Here is a 21336-nt window from a genome sequence, read left to right as displayed (position 1 = left end):
GGCCAATGCAAATGAAACTGTGCTGTCCCTCGTACATGATTGGCTGAGCTTCAGAGGACCCGCTGCACAAGTAACTGTTAAGCACGTGGCACCTCGACCAATAAAACCTTGCCGTCTGGCAAGAAATGTGTGATGTCATCGGGAAGGAGGTTCCAGGGACCACCGGGAGGTGAAGATTCTATGTACTTCCATTGTAATGAAAAAATAAGGTTTATTAAAGCAAACCCTGCAAGTAAAAATACCTTGAATATAAAACTATATCTGTAAAAAGTACACCTTTGAATTCATGACTGTAAGTTACGATAAAATAAGATAAGTTGAGGATTTTTCTCCTTTTTTTTTTTCTTCAAATGAAAAATCTTTTGGCTATAATCTTTCTCCATAGAGCGAGTCCTCCGCAGGGAAACCTCTCAATGACCTTTTCTTCACGTTTTTCTTTCTTATTTGTGTGAAACTTACACTCTCTGTTTATATTTACATTGGTAATAATGTGACTTCCTTGTTTAGGCATACCTCCATGGTTCTTCCTGAGGTGTGATTATGGTAAGTTTCTGTTGTCTGAATTGAAGGTCTGAGCTCTCATGTGCTGTACGGACTGCAAAGTACTTGTACCTTAAGCTAAGTTTAGAGCAAGGAGTGCACAAGGTATTGAGGAATGACGGTTTCAAGCGATCCAGAGGAGAAGATGAATAGCAGACATGTCATTCAGACTAAAGCCTGTTTTAGGATGTTCAATATGATGGACATTAGAGCTTCTTCTTCTTCTTCTTCTTCTTCTTCTTCTTCTTTGGTTTTTATTGGCGGTTGGCAACCGACTTAAGGTGCATTACAGCCACCTACTGGACTGGAGTGTGGAGCAGTAGATTGGCAGAAAAATAAAACATAATAAGAAAAAAAAAAAAAAAAATTATTATTAACCAAAAAATAGAATATAAACAAAACAGAATAGAAACGAGGAAACTAAATCCTCTCCATCAACTTTGTTTCTTTTAAATATGTCATTAACTGAACGGTTATTCTGTTTAATTCTGTTCTGAGTAGGCTCTCTATATTAAAGCATACCTTGGCTTTCTCTGCTGCCGTTATCAGTGCCCTCCTTTCCTCCTCGTACGCTCTACACTCACAAACAAAATATGTTTGACTGATTCAGACTGACCACAGTGGTCATAATTGCCGTTAGGGTGTTTACCTATTTTATGTAGTGTGTTGTTCAGTCCTGTGTTCCCTATCCTGAATCGTGTGATGACTGCCACTTCTCTCCGGCTCCTGCCCTTCCTTCGGACCACCCCAACTTGTTTTTGTATATTATAAAGGTGTCTTCCTGTGTCTTGAAAGTCCCAGTATTCTTGCCATACTTTTCCAACATGTTTCCTAATTATTGATTTACCCTCTGCCCTACTTAACGGAATTTCTATGTCTACAGTGTGTGATTTAAGTGTTTGTTTGGCCAGAATATCTATCGCTTCATTTTCCTCTGTTCCTACATGGGCAGGAACCCAAATAAAGCAGACAGTCAAAACCCTCTTGTGTATTCTGTATAGTGTATTATGTATTTCGATTATAAGATCTTGTCTGCATGATTTCATGGTTTTGATGCTTGTGAGTGCTGCCCAACTGTCTGATGCTATTACTGTATTCCTGTAGTTATTTCCTTCTATCCACTCCAAACCTAATTTGATAGCTAAAAGCTCAACTGCATACACTGATAACTGATCTGTGGTCCTTTTCTTAATGTGTATTTTGTATTGTGGAATGTAGACTGCAGCTCCTGTTCGTCCAGTATCAGGGTCTTTTGACCCATCGGTGAAAATCATTGTGTTATCTGGGAAGTGTTTTTCCAGATAACTTTCAGCTACCCTCCCGGGAGAGACTTGTTTATTCTTTTTCAGCTGTTGTTGTATTTCAAAATTTACTGATGGTTCTATAAATAACCAGGGGGAGTATGTGAGTATGGGACTGTCGGACTGAATTGTATTTGAGCCAAACCTGCTTGCTCTGCTTTTATATTTCCTATCCAGCCAAAACTTGTAAAATTAGAGTCATTATGCTCCCAGCATTCCTCCAGGATGGCTTTAGCTGGATGTGATTTATCATGCCCTTGAAGATTTACCCAATACGCTAACAGAAGTTTAATTCTTCTGATCCTTAACGGTTGTTCACCCATTTCTACTTAGTTTCTTACGTATGTTTCTTCTATTTCTTACGTATAGCTGCTACTGGAGAGGATTTAAAAGCTCCACTGCATATCCTCAGTCCCTGTGCCTGCTGCACATCCAGTTTCCTATGATGGCTTTCTGCTGCTGATAAATACCCTATACATCCATAATCTAATGTTGCTCTCATAATGGCCTGATATATATTCAGCAGTGATGTTCTGGTTGCTCCCCAGTCTCTACCTGACAGGCATCTTAAAAGATTGTTGACCTTTTTGCACGTATCCCTTACTGTTTCTAAATGATACCTCCACGTCAGCTTTTCATCCATCCACATCCTAGCAACCCTATGACCCTGACCTGCTCAATTGTTTGCCCATATAATTTCAGGGAAATATCTTTGTGTCGTCTAGAAAAACATATGCCTTGTGTTTTTGTAACTGATAGCTTAAAGCCCCATTCATTTGCCCACTGCTACACCTTCACAATTTCTGCCTGCAGTTTCTTCTGTATATATTCCTTATTCCTCCCTCTTATCCATAAAGCTCCATCGTCAGCGTACAATGACTTCCCTATGCCTCTCTCAACATTCTCAAAAATATCATTAATCATAATGTTTAACAGAACCGGACTGCAGACACTTCCCTGAGGTGTTCCATTCTCCACTTGATAACTTTTTGAATACTCTGTACCCACTTTGACTTCTATTGTTCTCCCATACAAGAAATCTGATACCCAATTGAATAATTTCCCACTTACCCCTAATTTATGAAGTTTGATAAGGAGTCCCTCTTTCCACAACATATCGTATGCTTTTTCAACGTCAAAAAATACAGCTATCACAATTTCTCTGTTGGTCTGTGCTTTCCTTATTTCTGATTCTAGACATAACACACGATCCATCGTCCCTCTTCCCTTACGAAATCCACTTTGATAAATTGAAAAAAAATTTTTTGCTCTCTAGAAAGTGCATTAATCTCTCTGTTACCATCCGCTCCATTGTTTTTCCTAACTGTGACGTAAGTGCAATGGGTCTATAACTAGAGGGATTGGATGGATCTTTACCTGGTTTCAATAATGGTATTATGATTGATTCCTTCCATGTTGAGGGGAGTTTACCTGTGTCCCATATCTTATTAAATAGTCCTAATACTGCTTCAGGTGCATTGTCTGTCAAGTGAGCCAACATACTGTAGCATACATCATCTTTCCCTGGTGACGTTTGTCGTGCCTTTAAAATAGCTCTCCTCAGTTCGAATCGAGTGAATGGCAGATCTAGGTCTTCACCTGATGATGTCCTTCTTTCTGTAACCCCTTCATTTTGTGCGAGGGTATTGTCCCTACATTGCTTGACTTTTCCCGATAAATTTTCTGAGCTATGAACCTTCACAAACGTCTTTGCTAGGAGGATGGACATTAGATAAGTCTAGCTGTTGCTCTTATTTTGAAAGGATGTGTAGCCAACCAATGAATGATGAAAATGTGTCATAAACATCTTGAGTCAATTTGGGACCACTACAGGAGGGGGATGGGGTCTTCAATCTGTCACCGCCGAAAGCGCGCGGTCTGTTCTCTTTTACGTCCGCAGATAAGATGTAAATATCAAACGCCTGCCCTCCAGCAGCACATTCGTCTCAGACTAACCTTTGAAAGCAACTCTAAAAATGTCTGGTCGCGGCAAGGGGGGAAAGGGACTCGGCAAAGGAGGCGCTAAGCGTCACCGTAAAGTTCTTCGTGATAACATCCAGGGAATCACCAAGCCCGCCATTCGCCGTCTGGCTCGCCGTGGCGGAGTGAAGCGTATCTCTGGTCTGATCTACGAGGAGACCCGCGGTGTGCTCAAGGTGTTCCTGGAGAACGTGATCCGTGATGCCGTCACCTACACCGAGCACGCCAAGAGGAAGACTGTGACTGCCATGGACGTGGTGTACGCTCTGAAGAGACAGGGCCGCACTCTGTACGGCTTCGGAGGTTAAACCGGATCCTGACCCGCTGACTTTCAAACCAAAGGCTCTTTTAAGAGCCGCCCAAATCTAACAAAGAGGAATCCTCCTTTTATAGAATCATGTGCTTAATGTATATGTAATATACTTGTGTAGCGAGATAACGCCCCTAAATGTGCCATACCACACATTAGCAGTAAGGATGCTGTATACTATGGATTCAGTGTTGTATGTGAAACGTTTCAGGATATTATTGCCCCCTAACTGTCTTGCTAGGGGGTAAACTGCATTTTAGTAAAAACTTCAGTTAGGCTAAGCCCCATCTTATCTACATATAAACTACGTACTTGCTTTAGAAACATCATACATGTTTATTTTTTGCTGTTTGTCTGTCTGATCCTGACCCGCTGATTCTCAAACCAAAGGCTCTTTTAAGAGCCGCCCAAATCTACCAAAGAGGAAATGGTTTCGTTGCTTAAGGTTGTTTAATAAATTGTTGTAATTATCTGTTCTATAGCCAAGTAACACTCCACGGTACCACACATTCTCAGCAGAAAGACTGAATGCAATAGATTCACGTTATCTCATGTAGTGATCCTCCATTAGGGGGGGGATGCTGGTTACAGTAACAAATTCAAAATCACAAAGTAAACCGGGAATAAAGCCTTTGATAAAAAAGGACAGAACTAGCATAGTAAAAAGCACAGAAAGTTGTAAAAAAGCGGTAGAGAAGCAATTGCAGATAAACTAGTGTGTAAAGGTAAGATAACAGGATACAGATAAATACATTTGATATGAATATGTACCCCCCTCGCATGAAAAATGATCCAAATATTGAAGTATTTGTAATATAGATTGAATAATGAGAAAATATACATTGATTAATAGATAGGAATGAAATGGGTGCATTACTGCAGCAGTTCTCATGCAATGAATAATGGATGGTCATAAAGATAAGTGCTGTCTTTACATGTTACTGCTCCTCTCCCCACTCTCCTCTGGAGTCCAGGACAAACCCGGTTCTGCTGACCCGGTAGTGTTTTCCTTTCTCTCTCTGTGCTTCCTCTTGACCAGCAGACCACAAAAGAATCGACATTGTTTGATAAGACACAGCTTGGTGCCTTAAAGCTTTTCTGAGGAACTTCCGGTTTGTGCTGATCTCGTCCTACACGTGTTTTCTGACGAAAACAATCTAATATGCTTTTAACAGTCAGACATAACACTGTGAATCTTTGTGGGAAAATGTAGTAAAAAAATGCTCGTTGCTGATATGTTTTGTTTGCTTCTGTATGCAAAGGGGAATCAGTTTTCATTTCATTATCCGCTAAAAACTCCGCACAAGAGCTTTAAAATTAATATGGAAGTAGTTACACTTCTGCTGTTAAGGGTATAAAGGAATGCAATTGATTTGGGATTTTTTTCATATTGTTGAACGGAAAGCCTTTAGTTAGAAGTGTGTGGCTCTTAAAAGAGCCGTTGGTTTAATGTAGAGGCCGGGTCTGGGTCTTTACTTCTTGGCGGGCTTCTCGGTCTTCTTGGGCAGGAGCACAGCCTGGATGTTGGGCAGAACGCCGCCCTGAGCGATGGTCACTCCGCCCAGCAGCTTGTTGAGCTCCTCGTCGTTACGGACAGCCAGCTGCAGGTGACGGGGGATGATTCTGGTCTTCTTGTTGTCGCGGGCAGCGTTTCCAGCCAGCTCCAAAATCTCAGCGGTCAGGTACTCCAGCACCGCCGCCAGGTACACCGGTGCTCCGGCTCCAACACGCTCGGCATAATTGCCCTTCCTCAGCAGCCTGTGGACTCGACCCACCGGGAATTGGAGCCCAGCACGAGATGAGCGAGTCTTGGCCTTCGCTCTGACCTTACCAGCTCCCTTACCACGTCCAGACATGTTTCAGGTTCTTGCTTTGTTAGATACAACAAAAGTACAATGTAGAACTGTTTGTCTCACCGGGTTTATATGTCGAAGTCCCTCTTTCCTGATTGGCCAGATTGCGTAATCCAATCAGAAGAGAGCTCAAATTTTCTTCTTCTTCTTCTTCTTCTTCTTCTTCTTCTTCTTCTTCTTCTTCTCTGAGATTATGGCGGATTGCAACCAACGTTAAAAGGTGCATACCGCCACCTACTGACCGGAATGGGTAACATCATGGTCTGATATTATACTTCAGGTTAAGCAAAAACAAAAAACAAAACAAAGGAATAATATTAATAACATATATCATATAAATCCCTTTGAGATTCCATCCCCGTCCAAACCTGCCTATCTTGACATGTTACATATGTCTCTCTGTGTTATATTTCCTTCACTTCATGAGGACATGTTCAACATTTTCAGGAGCATCACACTTATCTGAACCACACTTTTATCTTCATCTAATTTTAATGCTCTCTTTATCTGCTCTTTCGTAACCCTCCACCCCAGCGTCAGCAGGAACCCAGAAAAACATTACATTAGTTCCAATAATATAATTATAATAATTACTTTTAATATACTTTTGAACAATGTATCCAACCATATTTATTTCACTCCACACCTTCTTCTGCTCTACAAGTTTCATGTCCACGTTTGGCACTGGAAATATCCATGCAGGACCGTTTCCCCACACTGTGCTCGGCCCATACTCCAGTCTATTTAAAACATCTTCTCCTGTCGTTCTATTTAACTTCCAACCAGATCCTTTACCTTTGAGTGGTTGTGAATATTCCTGACAAATACACAGCACCTTTGTTGTAGGTTGCTCCTTTCCAGCTCCCTTTAACCCAATGTGCCAGTGAGAACGTAACACGTCTGAGATAGAATAGTAGCTCAGCTTTTGAGTTGCAGTTGATTTAATTGCACCAACACTCATTCTACGAGCTCTTAACTGTACTCTGTCTAATTCTTCCAAAACACTCTTGGCTGCTGCTCCATACACCACACATCCATAATCAATACAACATCGTATTCATGCCTTATATATATCCAGTAGTGACCGTCTGTCTGCTCCCCGTTCATAACCACAAACTGATCTGAGATCAGACCTTTTTTACATGCTCAGTGTGTTTCCCTCTCCTCCATATAGCCCCATCATCTGCAATATCTCCAAAACATCATTTATCAACAGAATAGGACTAACAGCACTACCTTGTGGTATTCCATTAACAATATCATAATCATCTGAAACAGCATCTCCAACTCTACAACACGTCTAACACACAGTTGTAAAGCCTACAACACCCCTGTTATTCATTTTGATCAGCAGTGCTTCTCTCCACGTGGAACCATAAATCAATATGTACTATAGTAATAACCTCTTTCATACTAACTGCTTTTTCTGCCTCATTATTAACTTTCACTAGAGCATCTAGTGTAGACCTGCCTTTCTGGTAACCACGTTGATATGCACATAATAATCCTCTTTGTTCTAACCAGTCAATGAACTTTGACCTTTTACTTTTACTTATCAAAGTTCACAGAGCATACTATTGGAAAGGGATTGCTCCCTATATCATTGTCATTCTTTATATTCCATTCACATAAGTTGCTCATATTTCCGGATTCTAAGGTAAGCTCAAAGCACGAGACTGTGTTTCTTGTAACATCCACTCTGGTACCTCTTCCATCATTAAGACAAGTAAGTGTTCCCTCCTCCATTAATTCTTCTACCACTTCCTCATTGGTGCCTGTATGATCCCTGCAGAGTCTTATAAACATTGAAGTCTCCACACTATGTTTCTCTCCTGAAATATTTGCATTGACAAATTCCTGCAAGGGTTACAATGTTACAATGTTACAATGTTACAATTTAATCAAGCAGACGCTTTTGTCCAAAGCGACGTACATCTGAGAGTTAATACAACACAAGCAACGATGGAGACAGGAGGGAACACAGTCAGTAAGAGCCAACACACAGTTTCAAGAGCAATTGGACACTGCTGCTGACAGGAAGTGTATAGGGTGTTATTTTTTTTATTTTTTTTAATAATATAAAAATGGACTCATTTCATTTTTCCTCTTGGACTACACATTCACATTCATCTAGGACATGTAATCTTCTGTACGCTATAATGAATGTTACACATCCTCCACCTTGTGTCCCAGATCTGTCACATCTGACACAGGTGTATCCTGACAGAGTCCAAGTGAGGTGTTAGCCAAGTTTCTTGAATACTAATAACATCAGGTTCAATTTCCATATCAGCCACACATTTCTTGAATTCTTGTCCATTATATTTTAAATTTCTGCCATTCCGCTGACGGATAATAAACACCATGAGACAGTCCATCATAAACTTTAGGGTTCAACATTTCTCGATTAAATCAGCCTTCACTCCTCCACTCCCCAGTATCTCTGTCGCCGCCTCTACACGTGTCTTGGTTCTGTCACTTGTTTTCCTTTGTTGCAGCGTCACATTCACAATCTCACAGATGAAAACAACAAAGCTGATTGTATCCACAATCAGTGTATCTTCATTCATCTTCTCTGTACATGGATTTACTTCATTTTGTCTCAGACTTGAGGTGGGAGACAGAAGCTCCATTGTTCGTCTATTCTCATACTCTCTTACGCTGCTTACCACATGTGTTACACTGGACCTGGCGAGCTCACTTTCCTGAACTTTTTTAGCTGCATCAGCATGTGATACCTGGTGTGTTACTTTATATTTCTGCACCTCTCTAGCTTGTCTTTGAACAGGACATCCTCCAAAAGCAGCTCTATGTTCACCACCACAGTTGCAACATCTGATTTTTGCATCTTGTCCATATTTTCCATCGTCACGTTCTTCTTTGCTTTCCTTTACATTGGCCTGCTGCATGTCCCATTCTTTGACACTTGAAGCATCGCAGTGGTGCTGGGATAAGATCTCTGACATCACATCTCACATAACCCACTCTAACTCAAGTGGGCATAACATTTTCAAACTCAAGGACTGCTGACATGCTGTCAGCTTTCACCCCTCTCCTATGCATTTGTAGTCTTGTAGCTTTAACCACCTTTCCTCCTTTCACTTCCTGGATTAACTCATCCATCTTCAATGCCAAAGGTACATCATAGCTAACTCCTCTAAGCTTTGCTGCATTCCCTGGGATTTGAGTGCTGATCTTTTCCCCCTTCAGCATTTCTTCACTGAGAAACTTGTCACTTTGCTGTTTATCTGTGGTAAAAATTAATATCCTCCTGTTACTTGAACATTCAGCAAACTTGATCTTTCCGATGTCATGCTCTATTGCTTTTGTTCATTTTAGTGGGTGATAATGTTGTCCTTCTTTTTTGAACGTCACCATCACTTTCAACTCCGTTTGTTCAGCCTCCTTCCTCATCCCGTTCTTTTCAGCTTTCACTTTTTTGGCCATGTCGCCCATCTCTGAAATGGAGTTTGAGCTTCCTGAACCGTCATTCCTATCTTTTCTCTTTCTACCTACCTCCTTCTAAACCATACTGTCGCTATCACCGTGTGTGCTATCACCCATGATAGATACAGTCATGGTACAATGGTTGCTAAATCCAGCCAAAGTAAATAAGATTTCTCACACTCACAAACTCCAGCCTCTCGTGACCGCTTTGATCTCAAGTTTTTTCCCCCTCAATTTATTTAAAAGAGTATCATCTGTATACCCATACCATCCATAATAAACTGAAGGTAAGACACAAAGAGATTAAAAATACATTTTCTAGATTCAATTTGGTAAATTCTCAAACAGATAAAATGTAAGAATTGACAAGGATACTAAATAAATAATACATACAGTACTGAATGTCTGAATAATCTAAAAACAAGTAATAAAACATGTAATATTTAGATATGTTTTTTGGCTATTAGTTGATATGACATCAGTATCATAACTAAATGCTAAACTCTAACATTAGATTAATCTATTCATCTTTATACATGCCCTGGGTACATAAACAAAATGAACCAAAACTGTCTATGTAGGAGAAGTGTAACATTTGCTTTATTTAAAATACATGTTATTTTGTCTTTAATCGTTCAGCTTATTACGAGTACATATTAATTTACTCTTATTCAATTTGTTTTAGGGATATAACATGGGTTGTGGCACATAGGCCTACCTGTACTATGTAAACTTTTCACACAGACTGACATACTACTCTCACCTATGGTTAATAGGTGTAATAAACCTTTTAATAGGGATAATGAGTGAACCGTGCAAAGCAATCATCATGTAGCAAATGGTATTAGAGATGTTATTATACAGATTACTACGTAAGACACAAAGGTAAATATAAATAAAATATTCTAGTCAAAGCAGGCTGTACATTTCGTCATATGGATCCAGTGCAGGTAGGAACAGAGCTCTCAGAAGATGTGGGTGGCCCTGAGAAGGACCGTTGGGTTGTTGCTGGTTATCAGCAAGTTTACTTGGAGCTGGTGTACTTGGTCACGGCCTTGGTGCCCTCGGACACGGCGTGCTTGGCCAGCTCTCCGGGCAGCAGCAAGCGGACGGCGGTCTGGATTTCCCTGGAGGTGATGGTGGAGCGCTTGTTGTAGTGGGCCAGACGGGAGGCCTCACCGGCGATGCGCTCAAAGATGTCGCTCACAAAGGAGTTCATGATGCCCATAGCTTTGGAAGAGATCCCGGTGTCGGGGTGGACCTGCTTCAGGACCTTGTACACGTAGATCGCGTAGCTCTCCTTCCTGGTCCTCCTCCTCTTCTTGCCGCTCTTGGTGACGGTTTTAGAGACGGCTTTCTTTGAGCCCTTCTTCGGTGCTTTCACGGGATCAGGCATGATGTCTTCGTGGAATTATCTTCCTAAAAATATACCCTGCCCCCCGGGTGACGTTTATATATAGTGAGGTCGTGCAAATAGAACTGTGCTGTCCCTCGCACATGATTGGCTGTGCTGTAGAGGGGACCGAGCACGTGTCACCAATGTCTGTCAAAGGGGCTTTGGTAGATTCGCTCTGACAAATAGAGCGGACCCTCGATGGGATTCATTCAGGCGGGTTTAGATTATGATTAACTTTAAGCCATAATATAATGTAAACAGGTGAGTTCTATAAAGATTCTCCCCGTACAGTCAGAAACTGTTTTTTGTACCAGGTTGTAAACATGTTTATTTCTGCTCTATGGGGACTGCTGGAGACAGCCTCAAGTGGACACTTTACACTTTAAAAAGCAACTGAGCATGCGCTACATGACCATCAGCCTAACTTTAGGGGCTTGTTTTAGATCTGGTCTAACAGCTGTAGACTCAGAAGAGAGGAGCTCGTGTTTTATTGATGACAGCTTCAACAATTGCAAATACAGATTAAATCAAGGAACATTCAGTGCTTAGGAATGATTCACATGTGATAGTATTGATTGCATTTCATCATAATTTCTCACAAAATAATGTAGTTTACTCTCTTTAAATCATAATACAGACTTTCTAACAACCAACTACTCAAAAGCCCATGGAGTCAAAGACTATTAGTGATAAATCCAGATTTGTACCCATCCCCAACAAAACAGTCTGACTTTGTACCAACACAGCAGAGATACAAGACAGAGCTCTGTATGGGAAACGAATGCAACAAAGAGGTGAAACAATCTGCTGTAACACAACATCTTAATGCATATCAGTGGTCATGGAAATATTTGGATCCCTCACTTGTGTTAAAGTATCCTCCATCCTTGTTTCTATTGGAAATACCATGACCTGACCTGAGAACCTGCACAGATAGGTCATTGCACTTTGACTTCTTAGTGAAAATGTATAATCACATATCATTTCTAAGCTTAATCCAAAAGGCAGCTGGACTTGGTTGAAGTTCTCAAACATTTTGGATTAAGTTTAGAAATAGCCTACCATGACCTGGATAACTGAGAACCTTCACAGACACTATCACATTTACTATAATAAAAAGAAACTGTAAGGAATAATAAGGCATTGTTTTTTTTGTAATTGAGTAATCAATTAAACTTTCATTTTATATTTTTCATTCATTTTATTTTTCTAACTTTTGCACAAGTCCTACTCGTGATAACAGGGGACATTCCTGGTTCTCAGTGTTAATAGTTATTGTTTATTCCTACACCACATTACTCATACACAAAGTGTCCTTACGAGACTGTTGAACCCTGTACTAAACAAAACCTATTACAGTATTACAGTTTTGACAACGATATTACCATCAGATAAGCTGTGCATGAGATCTATGATATTAAGATTAAGGCGGCGGGTACTCGCGGACTGAAGTGATGACATGATATAAAACTTAGTTTGATCATGAGGCCTGATAATCCTCTGCAGCTTCGTATGAAATAGATTAACTATACAGCAGACTGCAGTCTCTCTTACACATTTTTTACGATCCAGTATTATAGGAAACATATGTTCACCAATTTTTATAATCCATTGTAGTGTTGCACTATCCACTTTGCTCCTGCAAGACTATAGGTTGAATTTCCCCGTTGAGGAACGAACAAATCATTCTTTAATATAGAAAATGTTTTCCCTTTGTTAGATTTGGGCGGCTCTTAAAAGAGCCTTTGGTTTGAGAATCAGCGGGTCAGGATCCGGTTTAACCTCCGAAGCCGTACAGAGTGCGGCCCTGTCTCTTCAGAGCGTACACCACGTCCATGGCGGTCACGGTCTTCCTCTTGGCGTGCTCGGTGTAGGTGACGGCATCACGGATCACGTTCTCCAGGAACACCTTGAGCACACCGCGGGTCTCCTCGTAGATGAGACCGGAGATACGCTTCACTCCGCCACGGCGAGCCAGACGGCGAATAGCGGGCTTAGTGATTCCCTGGATGTTATCACGGAGAACTTTACGGTGACGCTTAGCGCCTCCTTTGCCGAGTCCTTTACCTCCCTTGCCGCGACCAGACATGATTACAGTATCTCTCAAAGGTCAGTCTGAGACGAATGTGCTGCTGGTGAGCAGGCGCTCCGAATTTATATATTATCTGCGGACGTAAATGAGAACGGACGGCGCGTGACAGACTGAAGACCCCATCCCCCATCCCACCACCCGGAGCGGTCGCAAGCTGGTTGAAAATGGGTTTATACACTTTTTTTGTTATATCTGCCTAACATTTAAAAATGTCAACGTTTGTTTTTCTACTGTAGTGTACAAGAAAAGCAACAACTAGCCTTAAAAACATATAAAGTAACAGGCGATATCCCTAATATCACAACATCTGCAGGAGAAAGAAAGATACGATGAGATACGTGTTAGGCCTATTGATCCTTCACAGGGGAAATTAACTTGTTACAGCAGCCCACAAACAGAAGCAAAAGTAATCAAGTTATAAAGATAGAAAACAATACAGGATATACTGGCCTTAGTGGTGTGTGAACATTATGAACTATTGTTTTTACCATACAAAGTAATTCATCACTGCATATAAAGCAAATATATTCGAGCTACAATTTATGAGTCAATGATCACACAACACTTGATAAACAATTTAAAGAAAATTGGGTTACGCACAAATCACGCTACTAACATGATTTGCATTTGCAACTGCAGAGCTCCTCAGTTTTTATGAAATGTAACCGCCATCTGAAATCCTGGCAGTGCAATATTCACTCAATATTCACTCCTGCTGAATGATGAAAATGACACCACTTATAATCAAAGTATAATTGCTCATCAAAGTCATTGACTTGTCTTTGGGTCCTTTATGCTACACACATGTATTAATTATCTAATTATTATTTAATGAAATACTTGTGATATTTTATCGGTTTCGGCTTCTACTTGAAGTGGGGTATTTTTGTTTTGTTTGTTTGTTTTTGTTTTATCATTATCGGTACTTTATGAGTGAGTTTATGAGTTTATTTCACCACCATTTAATGTTCGTCACTGGTGTAATACTCCGGAAAAACCACAGGTGGCGAAATGTAGCTTTACCATTAGTGGGCGATCCATAATTAAGCACGAAGAAGAAGAAGAAGAAACTGATGGAAACATGCTAAAGATGTGCCTAATACTTTTAGTTCTATATACACATACTACATATCATTAAACAAAGCGCGCCATGTATTTAAGGTGAGTCGTGTTCTCCTTAAACTATATTGTACCGCTTTCTTCCTTAAAGCTTATTTTGTTTTATTTATATTTCTAACTTGTTAGCTAAAGCTAATGGGTGTGGTTTGCTTGGTAACGTATGCGACTTTAGCATCTGGTTATTGCCATTTAGGGCAGGGGAGACAACGGATAATTTCCAAATAACTACAGAATTTTGTAGGACAAATCCTAAACTACGTTACTAAACGATAACATTGTGGGGATATGTTCTGTCGACTCACTGACAGCTTCTCTGGGGTCTGCTATCAGCTCAGATGTAACGGTGCCGTTTTGATGCCAAACTCCGTTTAGGAATCTTAACTTCAAGTTAACAGGAATACACAAACGTCTGAATTGTAACTCGAGTTACTGATTCTGAATATACAATAGTGTCGTTTAAATTCGGCTTCAATACCGTATACATTAACAATCGCTGAAATTGCCTTTTAAGTTAAATAAACGGTCTCCTTTAATTTGTGTCCACAATATGTGTTCACTGATGTAAGACACAGAAGTGAGTGCAGTTCAGTGAGCATGCCATCACATCATTTAGTTGCTACTTTTAAAATCCTCTTCATATTTTGCTATTACTGAACTTAAAACAAAGGTGGAACATATAAAACGGATGCAAAATGTATTACTCAGTCAGCTTATTGGTATGTAACAGTCAAAATATGTATTGTATCTGCACTGATAGTTAGGAATATAATGTTGACTTAATATGTTAAATAGCCTGTCTGTTAAGGCCATTATGCTTAAATGCTGTGTAGGGTCAATGCAATAGTTTCTCTCTATGTAATTGTGCGTCTCTACACTGTCAGCGAACAAATAAAGGTTAGAAATGCTCTCACAAATTCAGTGATATGAACATAAACAAAGATTGCCTCCATGGGACTGCTGTCTCCCATCACTTTAGTGGAAGTTTAGTGGTTTAAAACAAGTTTAAACTTTGAAGCAGCAGTTTCAGCTTAAACAGGCTGCTGTGTCCTGTAGAAAGCACAGAAACGCCACCAGAGGTCATTATAGAGTCCAGTTAGGGTCAGATTTGAACTCATCCATTCCAAACATATTTGTTCTTGTGTAAGATATATTTTATCAGCCCTAATTCCTCTTCTCTTCTCTCAGCTTAATATGGATGAAGTGAACATTGTCTCTCTCATCGTTGGGAGATGTGTGGACGCCTGCTGCCTGCTGCTCGACCTGTTTGTCCGAACGTTCAGCTGGCTGTCTCACTTCCTGTCCGGTGTGGGCGCCTCCCTCCACAGCACTCTGGTCGCTCTAAGCGGCTCCAGTTTGGTCGAGTACTGGAACTTTGCTCTGTTCTCCTTCCTCACCGCTACAGAGGCCGTCTCCAGCGCCGCCTGTGGAGCCCTGCAGGTGGTGGATGGCTGGTTGCAGGCGTTGGGAGGAGTGTTTGAGAGTTTCAAGATGGTGGGACATCTCTTCTGTCATGTGGCGTGGCGCATTAAGGACGTGTTGCACCGTGGGTTTGTATCAGGGAGCTCTATCCTGCGACAGACATGCGAGGGCCTCTGCATCGTGCTCAGCCTCGTCCTCTACTTTGTGAACACTGTGGTCAACATCGTCCTGATCAGCACACAGAACTGTGCGTCTGTGCTGGCGGGCTTCTGGGAGGTGGTGGCGGACCCGGTGCACAGAGTTGTGGATCTGGCTCTGACTCTGCTCACCTTCCTTTACAGCTGCCTGGTCGGAGCTACTGTGCTGCTGTGGACGCCCTGTCAGCTGCTGCTGGACTTCCTGGCAACACTGGGACGGGTCTTCATCACTGTTTTGACATTGGACTCACACGTTCTGCTCATCACAGCGGCCTTCACCTTGTTGGTTCTGCTGTTTCTGAACCCCAGACTTCCTGTCGTCGCTGGACGACTCAGCCTCCGTCTGTTCAGCGCTCTCCCGGGAGCAGGTCGAGTATGGACAATACTGGAACAAGCTCTGTCCAATCAGGAAGTCCACACTAGGGCAGCACAAGAAGTGAGATCGAGGCTCCCGCACACACACACAGCTGCTTTGATTCCAGAGACAGACCTGCAGCCAGACCCTGAACCGAGCCCACCGGACTCTCTGCCACTCCAGACTCAGCAGGACGGTGAGCCAGCGAGTATCGGCAGGACAAATACGTCCTCGAAAAGCTCTGCTCCAGAGGTCTGCGGCCCTCTGACAGACTTGGAGCTGCTCAGCCTGCTGAAGGAGCAGGAGGAGAGGAAGAAGTGTGTCATCTGTCAGGACCAGAGTAAGACGGTTCTGCTGCTGCCGTGCCGTCACCTCTGCCTCTGCCGGCACTGCGCCGACATCCTGACGCAGCGGCGCGCCGTGCAGCAGCGCAGCTGTCCGCTCTGCAGGCAGCCCATCACACAGACCATGGACGTCTTCCTCTGACCAGGACAGGAAGTACAAACTGCTTTTCTCTGCACTCTAATTAATCATTCGACGGTCTGAAGGTCTTAAATCTTAAGTGCCAACTGAAGGTGTTTGTTTGTATTTTCTAAATGAAATCAGGAAACGTTTCTTTCTTCACTGATCAGTGTTTCTGCACTTCGCTGTTTCCCCATTCACGTACATAAAGATAAACATAATGATATTTATGTAAGTTTAACAACAAAGCTCTTAAACCTCCTCATATCTTTGTCTGCTGATGAGTTACACTGGATTTACACACCTGAGTATTTGTGCCAAAGATTATCATTTGTGTCAAATATTTGTTTTTTTATTATTTATTCATATTTTGAACATTTATTTAAACATATATAAAAGTTGTTAAACATGTTTAAGACTGAAATCTGCTGTTTGTGCTTAATTTGAGTGGATTATTGAATATGTTCTCCTGATCAGTACACAGCACCTGCTGCTTTATTAAAAATAACTAATGATCATATTTTGGTTTATAAAAGCTTAAACTAATATTCCTTCATATCATTCCTGCGAATCCAAACATGAGCTCCGATTAATGATTGAAAATGTCTGGATGTTTTCATGAGATGAAAAATAACATTTTGTAATTTACTCGACTTCGTGTCTCAATGTTCAATAAAAACGCTGCCATGCTTCGACTTATTCACTCTTGTTTTCAAACTGAACAAATGATTTACAGCTGCTGTTGTTCCACCTTCGTCTGGAGAGAGGACGTATGAGGTCATCGGGTTTGTTAATAAAACCAAAATCTGTCTCCTTGATATTCAGCTCCTGAACGGATGGAAGTGACACCAAAGTCCTGAGACGTTTGAGTGGTTCATAAACAGGACGGGATCCCCCTGAACGTCCTGCACACTGCTCCAGGTGTGATCGAATAGAATATCAAAGTATTCAGATCTTTCACCTAATGAAGAGCAGAAATATCATGGTCTAATAATATATAAATACAGAGTGCAGAGAGCGACATGTGGAGGGGAGGAGTAGAGGTGTTGTTTCGGACTGATTAACGGACTGAAGTGTGCATGCGTCCTTGAGAACTCTAAGTTGGACACTTTAAGTAACTTGTAACTGTTGTTAGATTGTTAATCACTCGTGTGACCTGGGCAACTTGTGTTCGTAAATTAGCTAGCTAATTAGATGCACGTGTCTGTTAGCAGTAACTCATTAATGACCGTTGCCGTTTTTGTATTTTGAGGACATTACACAGCCTGTTCGTGATTGTTATTGATGTATATACAGTATATGGACGTGTGTATATACATGTTGAAGTGCATATGTAGGTGTGTATATGGATATGTAATGTTCTATGCATGCATATGATTGGATTTGTATTATTTATTTCTTTACAGAACCACCCACGCATTTCGTAACAGCCCAGGTTTGTTCTGTGTCTGAAACTCATCAAAGGAGAGAAGTTGTCTGCGTCCGTGTTTAACAGACACACCTGAAGCGAAATGGGAAATCAGGCCCAGCCGTATATCAACAGGTTACATAGTCCTTTAGCCCTCACTAACAATGACGTCTGTGCCGGGGTGGTTTTCGACGTCCCTTTCTGACCTCGATTCTCAAGTCTGTTTTTGAAGCTGGTTTTTGACATCAGGGCCGAGGTGGTTTTCAATGTCAGATTTTGAGGTCGAACTCTGGAGGTTGATTTTTGACTTTGTAACCCAGGTGTAATATTACCCAGACTATGTTATTATATTGTCATTTTGTTTTATACGTAATGCTCCTTAAGTGTTACGACAGTACTGCTTTACAGCCGCTTTACGATGGTCAACTTTGTATACAAACATAGCCTACTGGTAGGAGAGAGCGCGTGCTCAGATGGTTGTAACTGCGGCTGTGTAAACTTGTGTGAGCCTGTTACACTCGCTGCACCCGCTAGCATCAACTCACCTGTTAATGTGACGTTCTCCTGCTGGCTTTGAGGTGAGCCTTTGATGTGGAGTGACCGCTGGAGAGGAGCTAACCGCTGCTGCTATTCCACCTCCTGGACAGCTTTGAGTATTTTCCTCCACATTACCAACATCTACTACATATCTCTACGACACACACACACACACACACACACACACACACACACACACTGTCCTTACTAAAGAGACGTTTGGATTCAGAATGTCTGTGGTGAAGGGCAACAGATAAAAAATAAACACACAGCAAATCTTAATGAATCCTTAAAGACTGTGTGCAGGGGGCGACTCCACTGGTTGTAAAAGTGTGATTCTATAGAAGTCTATGAGAAAATGCTCCTCCTCCTCTCCTGATTTATTCCCTCAGTAAACATGTTCCTAATGAGTTTATGTCTCAATCTCTAGTTTCAAGTCTGCTTCAACACAGCATGATGTTCATTTAGTCACTGATGCTCCCACTGAGAGTCACAGACGACCTCACCGACCTTTGAACCAGGATTAACAAAGACTTCTGGCTCCACAAATCAAACGGCTTTTATTCTGAAATCTTACTTACATGTTTTTTATGTGAATTCCTGCGATAGGTATCGTATGAGTGGCTCCATGTTGACAAACCAATAAACATTAAGATACGCAACTACACAGGTGTCTACTGCCCGGCTCGACCTTTTCACCGCCAGCAAGACAAAATTTGTTCCTGGAAAATCGGATTTTGCAGCTCAGAGAATGTTAAAGGATACATGTGGAGATTTTGAGTCAGTGAGAGAAAGCAGTGCTGGTTTCTGGGAGATGTTTGAAGTGCTCATCATCATGGTGACGCTCTTACGCTCAGTTGAGTTTCCCTCTTAGTGGCAAACGAGCTGAAAGAAAAGCTCTGTCAGCAAAGGTATGACACACATTACCACTGTGTGTGTGTGTGTGTGTGTGTGTGTGTGTGTGTGTGTGTGTGTGTGTGTGTGTGATGGAGTCATTAGTTAAAGCTCTAAGCTTCTCTGTAGTCAGGGCCTCCCTAACTGACTGGTGATAACAGAGAAACATAAACTTCCTGTTTGTGTTCTTAAAGTCAAAGACGGTTTACAAAGTTGCATCACCACACAAAGCTGCCGTCGCCCGCACTGATGGGGGACGTTCAGCCTGTTTCTATGTTTGTTTGGTGCTTTCGCAGCTCTGGAGATACGAGTTATGATCATCTGACGTTACTCTGCTGCAGCGCTGGTATCGCTTGTTATCGAGATAACAAGATAAGTAAGATCTCTTTTACGTGTTTTTGGTCTCCACCACCTCCTGAGGAACATATCTGCCTCTTTAGTTGCTAAATGCTTCGATATGTTCACCAGGTGATCTCTGTGTCTGTCTGCTGTTTGCTGCTAAACAGGAAGTGTTTTATTTACAGAAATGTTGATCTGACCAATAAGCAGTGTTGGGTAACGTTACTTTTATAAGTAACTCATTACATTACTGCATTACCTGCTGAGTAAAGTAACCAATTAAACCCTGCTGCGACTTGTTCCACATGTGTGTTATATTGTCAGGACGGCGTGTAGCCTGCTGAACGTCGACCTCTGAATGTATCGACTCTACCGTCTCTGTGTCGCCCCGTTTACGGCCCATAATCTGTAACTCTGCAGCCTGATAACAGGAATGACAGACACAGTATAACAGCTCTGTATGATGCTAGCAGTCTGACAGCGAACTGGGCAGAGGCATACAGTATTAGGCACAGCTGTTTCCATGACAACAATACAACCCAGGCTCTTAGTCCCACCAATGTTGTGGAGCTGTGTTTAGCTGCAGATGCTTCTTCACGTTTGAAGTCGAGCTCTTCACAGCTGACGAGCACTTCTCCTCCAGACACAGCTGACATTTCACCGTCATGTTGTTCTCGTCCCTTTCACACAAACATGTATTTTGATTTTATAGTTTGACTCATGTCCCATCTGTTAACATGGAGGAGGCGGACTTTATGACCTATACTGCAGCCAGTCAGCAGGGGGCAACAGAGAGGGTTTGGCTTCACTTTTAGGGAGCTGTCGTGTCGGCCATGTTTTTCTACAGTCTGTGGTTACAACAAAAAAGTAATCTGAGTACTCTAACGGATTACTTTGTAACACTGCCGATAACAATCAGTGAACATCCCCCTAAAGCTCCAGTTAGAGCTCACACGTCGTGACGTACCATCACTTTGTTATAAACGTGTGCTGAGTGTCTGTGCTGAGCTCAGCAGGACGCTGACTGATGATCAATATTTGTCTACTGCAGGTGATCAGATCAGGTCGGCTCATTAGCTCTGTTTGTTTTACTAAGTGATGTGAGACACACACAAACACACACACACGCACACACACACACTCAGCAGGGGGCGTGTCCAGGAGGTGCTGAAGGAGTATAAATGGAGAGGAGAACTTCTGTTCTGCCTCAAACCGACCTGCTCTCAGCTCCTCTTCATCACAGTCACAGAGGCCATCTCCTCCTCTTCCTCCTCCTCCTGCGACTGTCCAGGTGAGTTTTCTCCTCCTCTTCCTCCTCTGTCTACTCCTTTGTCTCCTCAAAATCTTCAGGTGAGGAGTACTTCACCTTTTCCTCTTCATACAAACTCTTAAAGTGAGTTACTCTTCCTCCTCCATCTACTTCTTTACATACTCCTCCTTCTCTTTCTGCACCTCCTCTTCCTCCTCCAACAACAGGTGAACTGTTCTCCTCCTCATCCTCTACTCCTCCATCTCCTCCACCACCATCTCCAACTTTCCTGCTCCTCTTCATTTCTCTTCTCTCATCTGTTCCTTTAAATCTCCTCCTCTTTGTACTTCTCTTTGCACACTGCTCCCCTCCTTTTTCCTCCTCCTTTTGCAGGTGAACTGTTCTCCCTCTCATCCTCTCCTCCTCCTCCTCCTCCAC

General features: G+C 42.0%; 5 protein-coding genes across 5 annotated transcripts; 2 read left to right on the top strand and 3 right to left on the bottom strand.

Moving 5' to 3' along the window:
• Positions 1–3817: 3817 nt before the first annotated feature.
• LOC138595317 (histone H4) lies at positions 3818–4129 on the top strand. The gene has a single exon (XM_069666689.1). The coding sequence runs from the start codon at positions 3818–3820 to the stop codon at positions 4127–4129; it is 312 nt and encodes a 103-aa protein (XP_069522790.1).
• A 1474-nt stretch (positions 4130–5603) lies between these two features.
• Positions 5604–5987, bottom strand: LOC138595297 (histone H2A-like). Its single transcript, XM_069666666.1, has one exon. The coding sequence runs from the start codon at positions 5985–5987 to the stop codon at positions 5604–5606; it is 384 nt and encodes a 127-aa protein (XP_069522767.1).
• Positions 5988–10045: 4058 nt separating this feature from the next.
• On the bottom strand, positions 10046–10827 carry LOC138599216 (histone H2B 1/2-like). Its single transcript, XM_069670724.1, has one exon. It carries the CDS (start codon positions 10825–10827, stop codon positions 10456–10458), a length of 372 nt encoding a protein of 123 aa, XP_069526825.1. The 3' UTR covers positions 10046–10455.
• Positions 10828–12401: 1574 nt separating this feature from the next.
• On the bottom strand, positions 12402–12916 carry LOC138604398 (histone H4). Its single transcript, XM_069676326.1, has one exon. The coding sequence runs from the start codon at positions 12914–12916 to the stop codon at positions 12605–12607; it is 312 nt and encodes a 103-aa protein (XP_069532427.1). The 3' UTR covers positions 12402–12604.
• A 1092-nt stretch (positions 12917–14008) lies between these two features.
• LOC138604311 (E3 ubiquitin-protein ligase RNF26-like) lies at positions 14009–17153 on the top strand. The gene is made up of 2 exons (XM_069676223.1): positions 14009–14080; positions 15224–17153. The coding sequence occupies exon 2, from the start codon at positions 15230–15232 to the stop codon at positions 16493–16495; it is 1266 nt and encodes a 421-aa protein (XP_069532324.1). The 5' UTR covers positions 14009–14080; positions 15224–15229; the 3' UTR covers positions 16496–17153.
• Positions 17154–21336: the final 4183 nt, after the last annotated feature.

The sequence above is a fragment of the Semicossyphus pulcher genome, unplaced genomic scaffold (genome assembly GCF_022749685.1).
Source record: "Semicossyphus pulcher isolate SPU_LCO1_2020_fin unplaced genomic scaffold, fSemPul1.0.p SCAF_10, whole genome shotgun sequence".
NCBI classification, from domain to species: Eukaryota; Metazoa; Chordata; class Actinopteri; order Labriformes; family Labridae; genus Semicossyphus; species Semicossyphus pulcher.
This window is presented reverse-complemented; position numbering and strand designations above follow the sequence as displayed.

Bases quoted from the DNA above. Each gene is read 5' to 3' on its own strand.
- LOC138595317 (XM_069666689.1), top strand. From the start codon at position 3,818: ATGTCTGGTCGCGGCAAGGGGGGAAAGGGACTCGGCAAAGGAGGCGCT.
- LOC138595297 (XM_069666666.1), bottom strand. From the start codon at position 5,987: ATGTCTGGACGTGGTAAGGGAGCTGGTAAGGTCAGAGCGAAGGCCAAG.
- LOC138599216 (XM_069670724.1), bottom strand. From the start codon at position 10,827: ATGCCTGATCCCGTGAAAGCACCGAAGAAGGGCTCAAAGAAAGCCGTC.
- LOC138604398 (XM_069676326.1), bottom strand. From the start codon at position 12,916: ATGTCTGGTCGCGGCAAGGGAGGTAAAGGACTCGGCAAAGGAGGCGCT.
- LOC138604311 (XM_069676223.1), top strand. From the start codon at position 15,230: ATGGATGAAGTGAACATTGTCTCTCTCATCGTTGGGAGATGTGTGGAC.